The sequence below is a fragment of the Cornus florida genome, unplaced genomic scaffold (assembly GCF_030987335.1).
Source record: "Cornus florida cultivar Cherokee Brave unplaced genomic scaffold, ASM3098733v1 CherokeeBrave_3.0.0_Hap2_Chr11, whole genome shotgun sequence".
Lineage (NCBI taxonomy): Eukaryota > Viridiplantae > Streptophyta > Magnoliopsida > Cornales > Cornaceae > Cornus > Cornus florida.
Genome location: NW_026775581.1, coordinates 97185208 through 97200938, shown reverse-complemented (window position 1 = coordinate 97200938; position 15731 = coordinate 97185208). Strand labels below are relative to the sequence as shown.

Below are 15731 nucleotides of genomic sequence, written 5' to 3'. Positions count from 1 at the left end.
TAAGAACATGTCTCTTAACTTATATGAGAATGAAAATAGAGAGAAGAACAGTTGGTTTGTCAAGTGTCAAATTTTTATATGTGTGTATATGATGAATGGATACAGTATTTTATAACAAAGAATTACAATAATAATTAACCAATTTTTTTTAAATTAAATTTGATAATTTTAAACCAAATGATTGATTAGACTTTGAAGGGATTACAAGTAAATTCATTTGCAATCCAATTTTAATAACTAGTAACCATAAATAAATTAAAAATTAAAAATTTTGATGGGCGAGCTTTAATATTTCTTTAGAATTGAATGATAAATGAGCGAAAGCTCTGTTTCTATACACTCTTTTGTAACTTTGTTCATCTAAATTTACTTAAGAGTTCCATAATGGTTTTTTTTTTTTTTTTTTTGCAAATTTTCATAATGGTTCATTATGTTATATCTTGGTCATACTGTAGTGGGCCTGTCCACTGGCAAATACTTTAGTGGGCTGCTCCACAATCTTTATCTAAGAACCAATATGTAAATATTATATACTCATTCGGCAGATCAAATTAGTATGAGCTGGATATATTACTTGCTGGAGCCAAACACAATGCAATCAAATTCTTCTTCCACTTTTGAGCAATTGACAGGTGTGCAATAGTTTGTAATTTAATCTATTTTATTTTGGGTACTTATATTATAAATTATAATAAAATCATGTATATATAATATATATTATATATTATGTATATAAATATAACGAGCCTTATACGAGCTTTGTTCACGAACATTAACGAGCCTAAACGAGCTCATGTTCACGAGCCTAAGCGAGCCGAGCCCAATGTTGTCCAAGCTCGACTTGTTTACTAAACAAATTTAAAAATTGGGCTCGAGCTCGGCTCGTCTCGTTTGCTTAACGAACGAGCCTAAGCCTGAGCCGAGCCCAAACTCGAGCTGTTCATGAACAGCTCAATTCATTTGCAGCCTATTCTTCCTATAGTCATTTTGAGGAAGCCACAAAATTAATATAATGGGTAATTGAGTATATATATATCTAGGCCATTCCTGTATCGGTTTTTTAAATGCATACAAATTAAGGAGCTAATGATTTAGTTATGGTACTATTGTCATAAGAAAAAAATCTACTAGTGATATATATAAAAGAAAAAGAGTTACATGTACAAAGACTTCCATGAATTATCTGGAACAAAATGACCTCCCAGGGATATACTATACCATGGGTAACCCCCTATATATACCACATATTCAAACAACTTCACAATGGAGTATCATTTATGGTGTCCGGAGATTTTCCCTTGATCTTCACTACTATGATTATCATTGACAGTGGTCCGTTGTCCCTCTTCATGAGCATTTGATCGATCCCCGTGACCTGTTGTTGTTAAACAATACTTTTACTTCCAATTTTCAGGAGATTAAAATTATATATATATATATATATATATATATATGTTAAATAAACTTATGGATTATCTCACTTACTTCTCATCACAATGGTTTTTTATGACATTTCGTGGGAAGATTCCGAAAATCAATAACCTGAATCTTCCTTGACCTCTTTGCTGTTCAGAAAAAAAAAAAAAAAAAAAAAAAAAAAAAAAAAAAAAAAAAAAAAAAAAAACCTTTAGAGTCAGAATTAAGATGTTACTCACAAAAAAGAAGAGGATCGGAGGATAGAAAGTGAAAAAAAGTAATATATCACACAAAATAATAACCAACCCTTGTCATTTTTTTCATAGGATTCTCGAAGTCTCCTCTTGGTGGACTCAAATTTAAATTCGAAAGAAACTTCATCTGAAGGAATCATGAGCTTTTCTGGCTTCTTCATCTCCTCCGTGGGTGGCTTTAGAACATGAGTGATTATGTTGATATTCTTGCCTCTGCCGTGATGTAGATTTTGCTTTATGTCTACATAACATTAATAAAGTAAATTAATAATTAATCATTATTTAAAACGACAAACCCTAGCTAAAACCCTGAAAATTGACAAACCCTAAAACCCTGAATATTGACTTACTTCCATTGTCGTCGATGCCGTCAAACATTCTTGACAGATCCATTACAATGTCTTTAGTAAGCAAGAACGCCGCTTCATCCCACGGAGGACAAGGAAGCACACCATCACAAAAACCCTCACAACTCTGACCCGTCATATTCTTCTGTCCACTACAATAACACACATCGCATATATATTAATTCCTCATACAGTACTTGAGACCGATTTCACGCCTTTTTTTTCTTTTCTTTTTTTATTAATATTTTCTATATATCATACACAGACTCCTACGTACAAATCTTTGAAGATCTTTATTCTTTACCAATTACGTACGTATATACTGCTTTAAGACTACTCGATCAACGGATTAAAAACCAACTTAATTTATATGCATGCAAAGTTTTTTTTGTAAACCAAGAAATCTTGAACAGAACTTAAATATCAATCGATCGTTTTAATGGCATCTGTTCACAATCTTTGTAAGTATACTTATTAATCAATATAGAAAATCATGTAAATACATACGCAGATCAATATACAACAAACAAAAGGCAGATACAAATGAGGCAATTAAAGAAAAGAACGAACTTACGTGTTCGTCTTCAGTTCTTGAAAATTGAAACAAGATGATGATGAGTACTGTAAGAACTTGAGAGTATGGTTGTATTAATGTATGCTATATCTAGAATCTATCTGAAAGAACAAACCTTTGGCTCTATTTAAGGAATATATATATATATATTAGACTAGGTTAGGGTTCCACTTACCAAAAAAACCTAGGGCTAGGGCGCCCCCGCTCGAGAGAGAGTAGTTTGTTGGACTCGCTGAAAATAAGTGGGTGCAGACTCGATTATATAGGGGTTATACTAATTGTATCAAAATAAATAAATAAATACATACATAAAATATATTGAGATTATAGTTCACAGCAACCCTAGAGTTTTATGCCTCTCTATTTCACATGCCGTGTGCCTGTGTGATATTTAATTTGATTTATTTATTTAAAAGATTACTTTATATATGTGTGTGTATATATAAACTCTTGACCAATATTTGACCCGTTCATTTATCACCCCGCCCAAACCCGCCCATTTATCACCACTAATACATATATATATTTGAAGTAATGCTCTCAACTCTCCATAAGTAATTAATGGATCGGGATAGTTTCTTAAAATTAGCAAAGGTGAAATGAATTATTATTTCATTGGTAAATTATGAAGAGCTCGTAGCTCTTGACCTCTTTTAACATCATTAATTTTTGGGTAAAGAGCAAATAACCCCCTCAAACTATTGGCCAAAAACATAAAACCCTCTTCAACTAAAATATCAGCCCCTAAACTTTAAAAAAAGTGTAGTTTGAGGACAAAATAAAAATTTGTCCTACCGGAGGTTACCACAAATATTAAATTACAAATTTACACTTTACTTTTAAAAGCAATTTTAATGATTTAGAAGCTATTTTTCATGATGTGTTAAATGCAATCTCAACCCCTAATAGCAGTGCGACACATCACCTTATCACAATCGCCACCTAACACTCCCTTATTTTAGCGCCATATGTACAGAACTCCCTCTCTCTTTACACTCTCTGTATTCTATACAATGTTATTCTCCGGCAACCGATGATATAACCGACCAATAGCAACCTCCGGCAGCCGACTTCACCGACCAGCCCACGACCAACGACAACTGCCATTCTCCGCACCTGATTGATCAAATCAAACTAAATTAGTTACAAAATCAACCTCAATTAAATCATTGATGGAGCGAAGCTCTGTATTTTGCTATTGTCATTGCTGCTTGTCCTCTCCAAGCATCCATGGCTATTGTTTCTATATGAATCTTCGGAAACTGACACCGTCATGATTGAGCGGTCCTAAGTTGTTGGGTTTGAAGAATTGGGCAAAAACGTTTTGTTTGGACAATTGGAGGTGATGATAGGTTGGTGTGGTATGCATGGGTTTATTTTCTTTGATGGGTTGGTGTGATCAAATAAGCTCTTTAGCTGAATTCAAAGCAACCCTTAATGATTCGAGTCCTTGGACCTCATCATCGCCAAGCTCTTCGTCGCCGTCGTTCAATCCTCAAACAGAGGGCTCAATAGCTTCACTCTTTTTGTTTTCGATAAGTTAATAGCTTCACCCTCTGAACCAAATTTCCATACATCTTCTTCAAGGTGTGTCGGCACTCGGGTAGCCCAGAAATGTCCCTGATGCTCTCTCCCAGTTGACTCACCAATGCATCATTTGGATCGTCCATTGTAACAGTATGGATCACCGATTAAAGCTATACGAAATACTCACAAAAATTGAAGATTTTAGAGCAATTGAGAGACCCAAATGAAAGAATTGGTTGAATTTTGATGGTTTTTTGTTGGATGAATGAACTCATCAACTTGGGTATGACAAACCCCTTTAAGAGGCTGAAAATCATAAAATTATAGGATTTTGGGGAGTAATTTCATAAACCCATTTTCTTATCATTGATAATTGGAGTGTACGTTAGTGTGTAAATCTGGGAATGAGGTAGCTACTTATGCTATAGAACTTTATAACTTGGGTATGGCTATCAGGAAGTGAAGTTTTGATTAGGGTTTGAGACATCTTCTTCTTCTTCCATGGTTGTGACTAGATGAGAAGACTTAGGGATTGGGATCCTCTCCCTTTAACTCTACGTGGTAGAAACTAGCAATCAGGGTTGAGAAAGAAAAATTGGAAGCAAGAGGGATGGAATTTACTGGACTTTTGAGAAGAGAGTCAAGATACAGAGACGTTAATTTGAAAGATGCCCAGGTAGAGATGAGATGATTGTTTTGCTGAAATAAACTGATGACGTGACCATTGTGTATTTTTAAAAGGCAATCATGTCTTTTTGAATAAATGGGTTGATCACGTGGCAACGTGCCGTTACTATATAGTCGGAATAGTGAAGGTCGGGGTTTTTGGTGAAAAAAAAAAAAAAAAAGTTTAGGGGGTTAACCATAAAAATAAAAGTTCAAGGGAATTCTTGGAAGGGAGAGTATAGTTTGAGCGGATTTTTTACCCTTTACCTTTATTTTTTTTTTTCTTTTTTTATTCTTTTTCACTGCATTTTTTTATTTCTTTTATCGATTAATTCCACCAAGGCCTCCTCAAATATTCTTTTTTTCCCTTTTATATTTCTTGTAATAATTATAAAATAAATAACTCAACTATTAAATATAAAATAAATATTCCTATCAATTAATTGTCTAAAGTGTAGTATAATATTATTATAAAATAAGTTAGGAGGTTTCTGAACTAAATCAAGAAAAACTCTTTTAAAATTTTTTATAATAAATAAGGGAAAATGCCTCATTTTGATAGTTAATAACACCTCCATCATGTTTTGACCTTTTTATTTATTCATTTTGTTTTTCAACTTGACAAAAAGGGGGGAGGGGGGTGAGTTCAACGTGGGCCATCCAATTTTATTTTATTTAGTTGAGTCGGTTTATTATTAGTATACATAAAATTAAAATATAAAAAAACAAGGGTAAATTACATTGACTTCTACTAATTTAAGTTTATATTACTCTTAACTCCCTAATACTATGAAATATCCTTTATACCCTCATTTGGTTTAATAATATTTTAACTAAGGGTGTGTTTGGATAAATAGGGGAGAAAAGAAAAAAAAATGGTAGTATTAGTTAGGAGAGAAAAGAAAAGAAAAAAAATGGTAGTATTAGTTAGGAGAGAAAAGAAAAGAAAAAAAATGATAATAATAATTTCTATTCGTGTTTGGATAGATAGGGGAAAAAAGAAAAGAAATGATAGTTATTCTTATTTGGATAAGGTAGGAAAGAGGAAAGAAAAGAAACGATAATGACCAAATTACTGTCATACCCTTTCATAACGACTTCATACATTATCCATTTCCAAAATCTTGTTTCTTTTTTATTGTTCAATTCCATAGGTAAAAACAAAATTAAAAAATAAAAATGAAAAAGAAAAAGAAAAAGTATCACAAGGCTAAGATGAACCATTCAACATGGTTGAAGGTAAAAGCAGTTTTTTACATTTTTTATATGCATGTGAAAATTTTATTTTTGTTGTATATGTTATACCTATCCGACTCAATCCCTTCCCATCCTAAAATTTTTAATAACTTTTAGCATGGTCATACATCCTTGCATTCTACTGAGCATATTGAGACATAAATTAAATTACTTTTCTATATGTTGATTTGTAGAGGGCATTTTTGGTATTAATAATTTATAACTTACTCTACTATTATTTCTCTCTCTATCTTCTCAAATTGGGAGTGAAAGCATATAAGGGATAAGATAGGGATCTCTTTTCTCTCAACTTAACCCACCCAAACACACTTTCACACTATCCTCTTTTTTTTTTTCTCTCCCTATCCCTCCAATCAACCCTACCAAACACACCCTATAAAAATCATTTCAAATTAAAATATTACCCTCACCATTTTTAAATTTTCATTTTGTCCTCTCTCCGCCTCGTTCTTCTCTCTTGTTTAATTCTCTTTCCTCTCCATTTAACCCTTGATTAGCTCAGCGGCAAGAGGAAGAAAGCTTCCACCGCCGCTATCACCTTCCACCTCCGGCGCCTTCTTCATCCGGCACCACCTCCACCAACCGTTGCCACCATCTCTCTCTATACATATCAACCTCATCCCACCGCCATCACCGACAACCCTTGCTCTCTTTTCTCCATTCAATTTCTCTTCTATCCCCTCAATTGTGTATTTCAGACACTACAACCCAAACCCTAGACCCGAATTACGACCCAAATTCTAGACCCATGACATTTTAGATCTCAAATCTTCTAAATCTTTATCCCTCTCTCACACCCACCTTCTAGATATTCCAAAATCACCTTCTAAATACTTGAGATAGAGGAAACTTGTACTCTGTCTCTTTTTTAATAAACTCATTAATTATCCCAAAAAAAAAAAAAAACTAGGTTGTTGCAAAAACCCATGCTTCGGCAGATTTGACAGATGGCATGAGTCTAAGCCAAAACTTCCATGGCCGAAATACATGCTTATCGAACACCGCCTGTCCATTTGTGAGAAGTTTTCAGAAAACTTCTAAAGATTTCTATTGATAATGAAAACTGAAATGAAAATGGCATTAGAGTGCTTGATTTGGAACTTTGAACAGTTTTTTATTTTCAGAAAATTATAAAATAAAAAATTATATAAAAAAAATTTTGTTCACTTCATTTTTTTTATTTTTTTTAGCTGGTAGACACTCTTCTCTCTTATGATATTTGAACCTGATCCCTCTTTAAGAGATTGATACTTATATGTCATTAGACCGTTGATTGTTCAGTTTGATTTTTTGAAAACTAATTATAAAAATGATCTCTTTATAAATTTTAAAAAATAATTTTTTATTTTCTTAATTTTTTAGAATTGTTTTAGTTACAAATTAACCAGATCCCATGATTTGATGTGAATTTAGGATCAGAATCATGATTTGATGTGAATTTCGGATCAGAGTCATGTGTAATCAATTATGACTAAATCCAAGTGACGGTTTAGATTTTTTTATTTTTTTATTATTATTATTATTATTATTTGGCTTATTCCGTGAGTAATAAAATCAAACATGAAAAAGTGTCCTAACATTTCTTATTTTTGCCACCCACCAGTAAAATAAGAATTTCCTACTCACAAGAGAGTAAACAAGTATTGCAACAAAAAAATAATGATAAGAAGAAAGAATTTTTGTGTTCAATGGAGAGTAAACAAGTATTATCCAAATATAAATCAGTGACATTATAGTCTAAGCAGTAATCCTAATTTTTGACATTATTTACATAAAATAGCTGTCAGAAACCTGCATTTTCACATTAGTACCAAACTTTTTTTTATCAGTGCACCCAACATAAATCAGTGTCACAACAGAACAGGCTCTAATCATAAGAAAGACATAGCCTGAAAGCATTCATCATCATAACCAAATGCATTCATTTCTAAATTATCAGCGATTAAAAATAAGCATGACCAGAGATTTAAAATGTTCAAGAGCTATGGAATAAATTATCAGCTGAACAAAATCTTTCTCAAAATACTCGGATCATCTCTACAGGTTCGGCTTCAACATTCTATAACTTCATAAAAGCTTAGGCTCTCAGATTTTCCTCAACAATCTTGCAAATTTTGGCATTCCACTTCTCCACTATGTAATTAAACTATATTAATTTAATAAATTTTCTAGTATTTTATCTTCAATAGGTTATACTTCAAATGCGTTTTTTTTCTAAATTATTCCATCTAAAACATCTGCACTTCAACTATGCTTCTTTCATGAACATAAAGATTTTTCTTAGTCATCTAACATTCTCTCCAATTAACTAAAACTACTCTAATACCTATTTTATAAAATAAACCTCTCAGCTTTACATATATAAATCATGCACACAATATTAAAACCAATCATTATTTAATTTCACCAGTAACATCATCTTCAATCTCTACCAGTATGAATAAAGTCAAAAAATTTCAATAACTTAGCAAAATCCATCAACTTAAGACCAAAGCAAATTCTGCAAAGTCAAATTAAATTAAATTAAATTAAAACTATGAAGAAGTGGAGTAAGACGCGACTAAAAAGTCTTCCATATGCCCCACATTCGTTCCAGTTATTTCTATAAATTGAAAAAACCCTACAACCAACAGGTTCTAATTACTTCTATAAATAGGAAAGAAAAAAAATATATATATTCCTACAACCAACAGATCACCTGACAATATCGCTTGCCCCTTGGCTTATTCTTCCTGTCTCGTGAGTATTGGAACAATATTCATATATTGCGGGGAGTTGAGGTTTCAGATGAACTGCTGGACGAGCCCCCTAGTGCCGACCCACTCCCAAGAGAACCATTCCCACCTTCATTTTCAGCCACAACTGGGATTTTCACAGATGCTCTTTCCATCTCCTTCTCGAGCTCTTCCTCTCGACGCATTGCAGTGAACTGACCATCCAAGGACTTGGCCGCCGCTAACCATGCAAGAACAATTACCAGAAGTATCCCTCCAAGGTAAGGAGTTGAGTTTGCTAGTGACCCAAAGGTTAAGATCATAAACTGCTGGATCAAAGCTCCACCAGACTTCCCCAACGGGTTGCACACAACATCAATGGCTGCCTTCCCTTTAACCTAACACAAGATGTTGGGGACTAAGTTCAATTGAAGAAAAAGACGATGGAACCTCGAAAAGGAAAGCAAGTGAAATGTGGATTTTAGATTCCGTGATATCCCAAGAATTTTAATGATTCTTTCTGCATTCAAACTACTTTGGAAAATATTTATTCCTTATCTAAGTAAAGCTTCTTTACTTGGATAATCTAGCATTTCAAAAATAAATAAAAATCAATTTAAGCATGCCTGAAATGACAGAAGGAATATTCATAACCTTACATGGTAAGTAAAGATTCTTTTTTTTCAATTAATTTAAGGTCAGTAAAGAGTCGAACCTTGGTGTCCTCATCCAAAGGAATATAAGCCATTTCTTTGCAAGGATCAAATAAGCTGTATTTGGCACTCTTGCTGAAAATATTTTGCATTGCACCCACATACACAGCTGCTAGAAGTGGTGTCATCCCAAGCTGCCCAATAATAGGTGCAAGTGGGCCGCCAAACAAAATTAGAGAAAAGAAACCAACTCCTGTAAGGAGCAGGACTGTGGGTGTGATCTTGGCTGCAACTCCCCAACCATATTTGTCAAATATCCACTGGCTAAGAAGCATCATTGTAAAAGTTGCAATTCCAGTAGCAGTCGAGAAGTCACCCATGAAAGAAGAGTATTCATTCGGACTTGGAAACTACACAATATAGTGAGAGGGAGAGGAGAGAGAAAGCAAGTTATAATAATAGAAAATTTCAGATGAGAATATGTTATAAAAGCCTTATTTACTTTACCTGAGCTTTGAGCTTTGATTTCCATGTAACCTCAACAAGGTTGATGCTAATACCATATGCCACCACCAAAGTGGCAAGATCTCTGATGTATCTTGAAGACACCAAGAATTTTAAGCTCTCCATTGTCCCCATTTTCGGCTTCTCCTGCCAAAGGAACAGTGCTCTGTTATGAAAACTATTACTCAAAAAAACTTAAACTGCCTAATGACAAGACTGGACTTACTGAATACCTTATATAGGGTAATAATTTTATCTAAAATTTTTTTTTTTTTTTTTTTTCTCGTTGATAAGTCACTATTATATTTTTGTGTCAAGCAGTCAGTGGCAAAACATGATAAAAGCCAGTATTCCATAATAAAGTGGAAGACGGTTCATATTAGAAGTGACAATGCTCTGTTCAATAAATTTTCAATTTTGTCTTCACAGTATCTAATGAAGACGGAGTGTCAAGTGTACCATAGTAAAGAAATACACAGAAGCGATTTCAAATCAATTTTTTGGCCCCAGATGAACATAAAGATGGCATGATAAAGCAAGAGAGAGAGTCTTCTAGTTGAAGATTACCTTCTTCTTCCTACTACGAGTTGGAAGAGGGACAAACCTATTCACCCACCAATAAAGAAAACAGATCATAAGCCCCATCAGCACCACAATGCTCATCATCGCTTTCAGGGAGACGGCCCATCCATCAACTCCAGGACCCAAATGTTTTCTCAAATTAGAGAAATATTTCACTGTCCGACCTGAGAAAATAAGGGCAACATTGGCTCCAAGTCCGAAAAGAGGGTAGAACCTTTTGGCTTCCTCCACAGTGGTTATCTGCAATATCTCATGTAACAATAATTAATTGCAGCACCAACCACTTCATTTTATTGGGAAATTTCAAAAAACATATTTTCAAAACTAGATTATAGAATATTCTATGAACTACTAACATTAGCACGAAAAGAATTGTAGACCAAACAAATATAAAAGAACTCACAATCTTTCCCAGTCTAGTTGCAAAGACATTAGGATGGGGATTGAAGTCAACATTTACTTTAGAAAAAAACGATATAGAATAAAGACTTTAAAGTCTTGAGAAATTGGAAGACTTCCGTGGACTAGAGTGGTAACATCATACCGTTGGCAAGAACCATGGACACGTAATGATAACTATGTCTTATCCTAATCCTAACTTTGTTTTTATATTTTCAAACAACTTGAACATTCCAACATCTAATAATACTAGAAATAAAAGACGGGAAACTGAAGAAAAAGAACCAAAAAGAAAAGCAAACATACAGATAAAAATATCTTCAGTTTGATAAACTAAACTAGTTCGTCCATGACGCTGCATGTTGTTATTAATATGCCAGAACCAGAGGAATCAGAAACTATATAGCCATTATTGCCATTTTGGGTCCCTCATATGCTTATTAGAATTTAGATCCCAAAAATCCCGCCCAGGTCAATAGTTATAATACATTTGAGCTATCGGATTTCTACATGTCCGAACCTGAATCTCTATTGGACAATGTCAGCAGTATAACCATGTGTATCCTGATTGTATAGCTACACAACTCCATTCCAACGTTGACAACATCAGTTCAATATCTTAGTAAAACAGCCATTAAACAAATTAAATGCATCTTTATGCTTAATGCAAGTTTCATCAACATTTTCCGCAAGCATCCAGTATCACTTCTCAATCATTTTCTTGAATTCTCTTTTTCCACTCTTTTCTACTACAAGTTATCTCTCCTATTATGTATTTAATTGGTAAATCTTCACGTGCTACATTTGATTCCCAAGACAACAGAAGGAACCAAAAAATAAAATAAAATAAGAAATTAAAGAAAAAAATAGGAATCTCGTGATAACGCCCCAATTCAAAACAATTTTAATATGAGCCATGCTATTTGTGCCGAGTCACAACATTGCAACCAGGTACAGCATGTTTGTGGGCCCAGAAATCATGGTGGGCCCCACAAGCAGGCTATGCCTAGTGACAATGTTGCAACTCGGCATAAATATACTTTTCCTTTTTCTTTTTTTTGATAAGTATAAATATACTTTTCCCTTAAATATTCAACTATTTCTTTTTCCTCTGCTTTCTTGGCAATAAAGCAGAAAACTTAGTTCTCAAGCTAAACAAAGTTCGAGACTTCGAGTGCACCCCACATGCAGTGCTGACGTTAATTTTTTAAACCAATATGGGAGGTGTACTTATGATATAGTTACATACTGCAACAACTACATATAAGGTATCATCCAACACCCCACGTAGCAATATCAGTACTGACTACTGAGTAATACCCATTTACTTAGATGCATACATGATATGATAGAGAATACAGCCACCTTTCAGTAAGAGATATTACTAATACAAATAGAGTGAACCATACAAAAAGTCAACCAAAACTTTCAAATAATAAATTCTCTCAGTGTACAAATCATCTTAAGGTAATGATGGAACAAATTAATTTTTGTAATCTGGCTACTAGAGGTAAAGACCCTTGCTGCTAACATAAAATTTTACACTGCACAACATGCAAAAATTATAATTAAAATGAAAAGATGATGACAAATAATTTGTAGACATGGACAGGAGTATGACTTTTGCACAGAAACATAAGGAACACCAACTTCATAATACCTCAACCCAAAGACAAAAGGCATATGTGTTATTGTCAATTTTCTATATTAAACAATGCATTTGTTTTTGCCAACGAAGAAAGAAAGTAATAAGTTTTTGAGAATAGGTTGCATAGCAAGAAGAAATAGTTTTTTTGTTCTTTAGCACATTTTTGAGGTACAAAAAGCGGGCTCTTCCGTATTTTAAAGGAAATACCACTGTCCAACCCTAACCACAATTTCCAAATTCAAAATTATGACAGAAATGTAAATCCTGATAATATTATTCCCTGCTTGCTTTCTATGAAAATCAGACACCATGATTATACTTTCCAAAATCGTGAGGTAAGAAGGGAGCAAGGGGACACACAATAGAAGATACAATTAAATACTTTCAGCTCAAATCAATCAGGAAAATAAAACAATATAAAAAGTGCCCCAACTTAACCAACTATTAGTTACACATGGAGAAAATAATTGGAGTGTAGGACACTCAGCAACAGATAACCAGGTATTCTACCATATTGAGTTTATTAGGGTACAAAAAAGTGCCACGTCATAGTGAAGAACCAATAATTAGAAAGAAATTTATTTAATCATTCCTATTAAAGGGAAGGCCCACTTAGATAAAATAAAAAATAAAAACAAAACAAAACAAAAATACAACCAGTATTTTTCCCTCATTTAGAACCTTAGTTAGAAAAATCAGACAAAGCAAATAATGACTTCGAAAATCATTTATAATAACGATGAATTAAATTATCTCCCTAATCAGAAATAAACATCAAGCCAATCAAATTGATTGAACTTTAGAGCCAGGCAGAACATCCTATATCCCATTTTAAGATTTACAAAAGCCCCTAGTCTTTGAGCAGACTCTACACAACATAACATCAAAATTGTTTTGAACAAGAAAACGTGCAAGCACTTTCGCTTTAAAATTTTAGCAAGCAACAGAATTCATGAGCCAAATACATACATCACCTATAACAATCACACTGTAATGTATTAACAAGATCTAGCATCTGCATCAAAAACAAAATTTACATAAGCGAAACAATCCACACAACAATCCCGAGAATCTCAAACCAGAAGTTCAACAAAAATATACATGCACCACACATAATACATAGAGATGCTAAAGTTAGCAAAAGCATGAACCAATCCCCAAACATAATGCCCTTAACACACATTATTTCATTTAGAAAGAAAAAAAATTCACAACCCAACCAAATAGACTAGTCATATAATATTACCATTCAACCAATGACAGATCCAACTTTTACCATCGCAGATACGGATACCATAGGTGCTTGAATATCTTTAAGCAGCAAAACTATCACGAATCCGGAAACCATTAATTCAATTTTAAAGGATCAAGAATCAAACAGAAAAGTTCTTGAAGCAAAATCAGAATCAGAATCTCAGAAAATCAAAACTTCAAAAAACAAAGCAGGCAGCTAAATTAAAAAGAGAAACAGATTATATTCTAGATGACAGAATTTTACCTGATTGGCAAACCCCCAAAACAACACAGAGATGACCACACTTCCCCAAAGCTCAGCCATGACATAGAACAAACAGAAACTCCATATCCTCATTATTGCAAGAGGGCCTAGGAACCTTGGTCCAAGCGTTGCAAGGAGCTTATCAGCAAGAGCTGTTGGGTGAAAATAATTGCTGAGAGGATACAAGAGAAACCCAAATGCCCCAAAAAAGGCTATAAAGGGGACTATAACAGTATAAAAGAGGGCCTGCTTTGACAACACATTAGACAGTTTGGTGTACCACAGCATGAACCCAATAGCCATGGGCAAATTCACCCAAGTTTTCAAGAATGGTATAATCTCAGCACTAGATCCTTTAGCTGTCACAACCAAAACATCTTTGGTGTCCCTAAGGATTGTGTAATTGAAGAGTATGCAAAAGAACATCAACCCAAGAGGTACAATCTTCTTGAGGGTTACAAGCTCAATACCCAAAAACTTGGGTGACTCCTTTTCTCCAAATAGTGGCTGCCCATCAGCTGCTGCGGCAGCCTCAGCCCTGCAAATATGAAAACTTCTCTTCTTTTGGCCAATCTCATGAGGTTTTGTGACAAACCCATGAAATTTTTGAAACCCATTGACAGATAGAGAGAACCCACCAAGATTTTTGGGTTTCAAGGTGATGAATCTGTTCCTGAGTCCACTTTGGGGTCGATTGAAAGCCCTGAGTTGGGGATTTGAAGGAAGAGAAAGAAGCCCTTTTGTTTGTAGAACAGCCTCCATGACTCTCTCTCTCTCTCTCTCTCTCTCTCTCTCTCAAACTAACGCTCTCAAGAAACCCAAAGATAAGATTTTTGAGAGAGCATCAGAGAGAGACAGAGAGGGATAAGGTGGAGAGGAGGCGATTGTTCTCTGAGAGGGGTTATGTTGTAGATACAAATATCTTTTCTATATATATATATCAGTGCAGAACCAAAGCCCTTTTAAGGGCTGGGAAAGATAAGTGACAATAAGATATCGAAATTTTAAAATTGGTATTAGAAGAAATATGAAAGGAAATTCTTTGTTTTTGAAGTTTCAGTAATCACTCTGAAAAAGCTCTCAATTAATGGGTAAGCAAATGGTTGAACTTTCGGTTCATTGTAAAAACAATGATGTTTGGAAATTAAGTTTTTGAGATAAGTACGGAATTAAATACAAATGTAAGGTAAAAGTGTGGTCAGTGGTGTTGTTAAAGAAATAGTCAAGAAAATTAAAGGGTGTGGCGAAAGGATCTTCCCCAAGAGTGAAGGTAGTCACATGATGGATACATGTGTGTGTCTCTTGCACAAAATGCCCTGGTATGGTAAATGGCCAAAATGCACTTGAGATTTTTTTTTCACTTGAGTATTGGAAGTACTCAACCCTCGATTTCTGACGTGTGGTGTTGATCTGGGGACATTTTGTCTTTTGCTAATTTCTTTTTTTTTAAACCTAAGCAAAAATAAAATAAAAAATGGGTCAAGTTAAATGGAATTAGCATGTGTGAGGTTGAAGAGATTGTTTTTATATATGAATTGTGAAATATATGAATTGTGATCTCTTAAAATATCATAAGTAATTAACAAAATTCATTTAACTTTTATATTATTTTAATATAATATTTTTATAATGCGTTCATTTTAATATGATCAAACGATGATATAAGGCGTACATTAAATTTTATGCTCAAAA

General features: G+C 33.9%; 1 protein-coding gene across 1 annotated transcript; it reads right to left on the bottom strand.

Moving 5' to 3' along the window:
* Positions 1-8478: 8478 nt before the first annotated feature.
* Positions 8479-15135, bottom strand: LOC132286156 (plastidic ATP/ADP-transporter-like). Its single transcript, XM_059788424.1, has 5 exons — positions 14040-15135; positions 10480-10734; positions 9916-10059; positions 9471-9818; positions 8479-9153 (listed from the first exon to the last, which is right to left on the bottom strand). Exons 1-5 carry the CDS (start codon positions 14799-14801, stop codon positions 8800-8802), a joined length of 1863 nt encoding a protein of 620 aa, XP_059644407.1. The 5' UTR covers positions 14802-15135; the 3' UTR covers positions 8479-8799.
* Positions 15136-15731: the final 596 nt, after the last annotated feature.

What these genes read in the sequence shown, in the direction of transcription:
- LOC132286156 (XM_059788424.1), bottom strand. Translation starts at nt 14,801, where the DNA reads ATGGAGGCTGTTCTACAAACAAAAGGGCTTCTTTCTCTTCCTTCAAAT. An exon ending in TTTGGGGGTTTGCCAATCAG is followed by an intron (nt 10,735 to 14,039) that starts GTAAAATTCTGT and finishes GAGATATTGCAG; the next exon opens with ATAACCACTGTGGAGGAAGC. An exon ending in CTTTGGATGAGGACACCAAG is followed by an intron (nt 9,154 to 9,470) that starts GTTCGACTCTTT and finishes ATCTTGTGTTAG; the next exon opens with GTTAAAGGGAAGGCAGCCAT.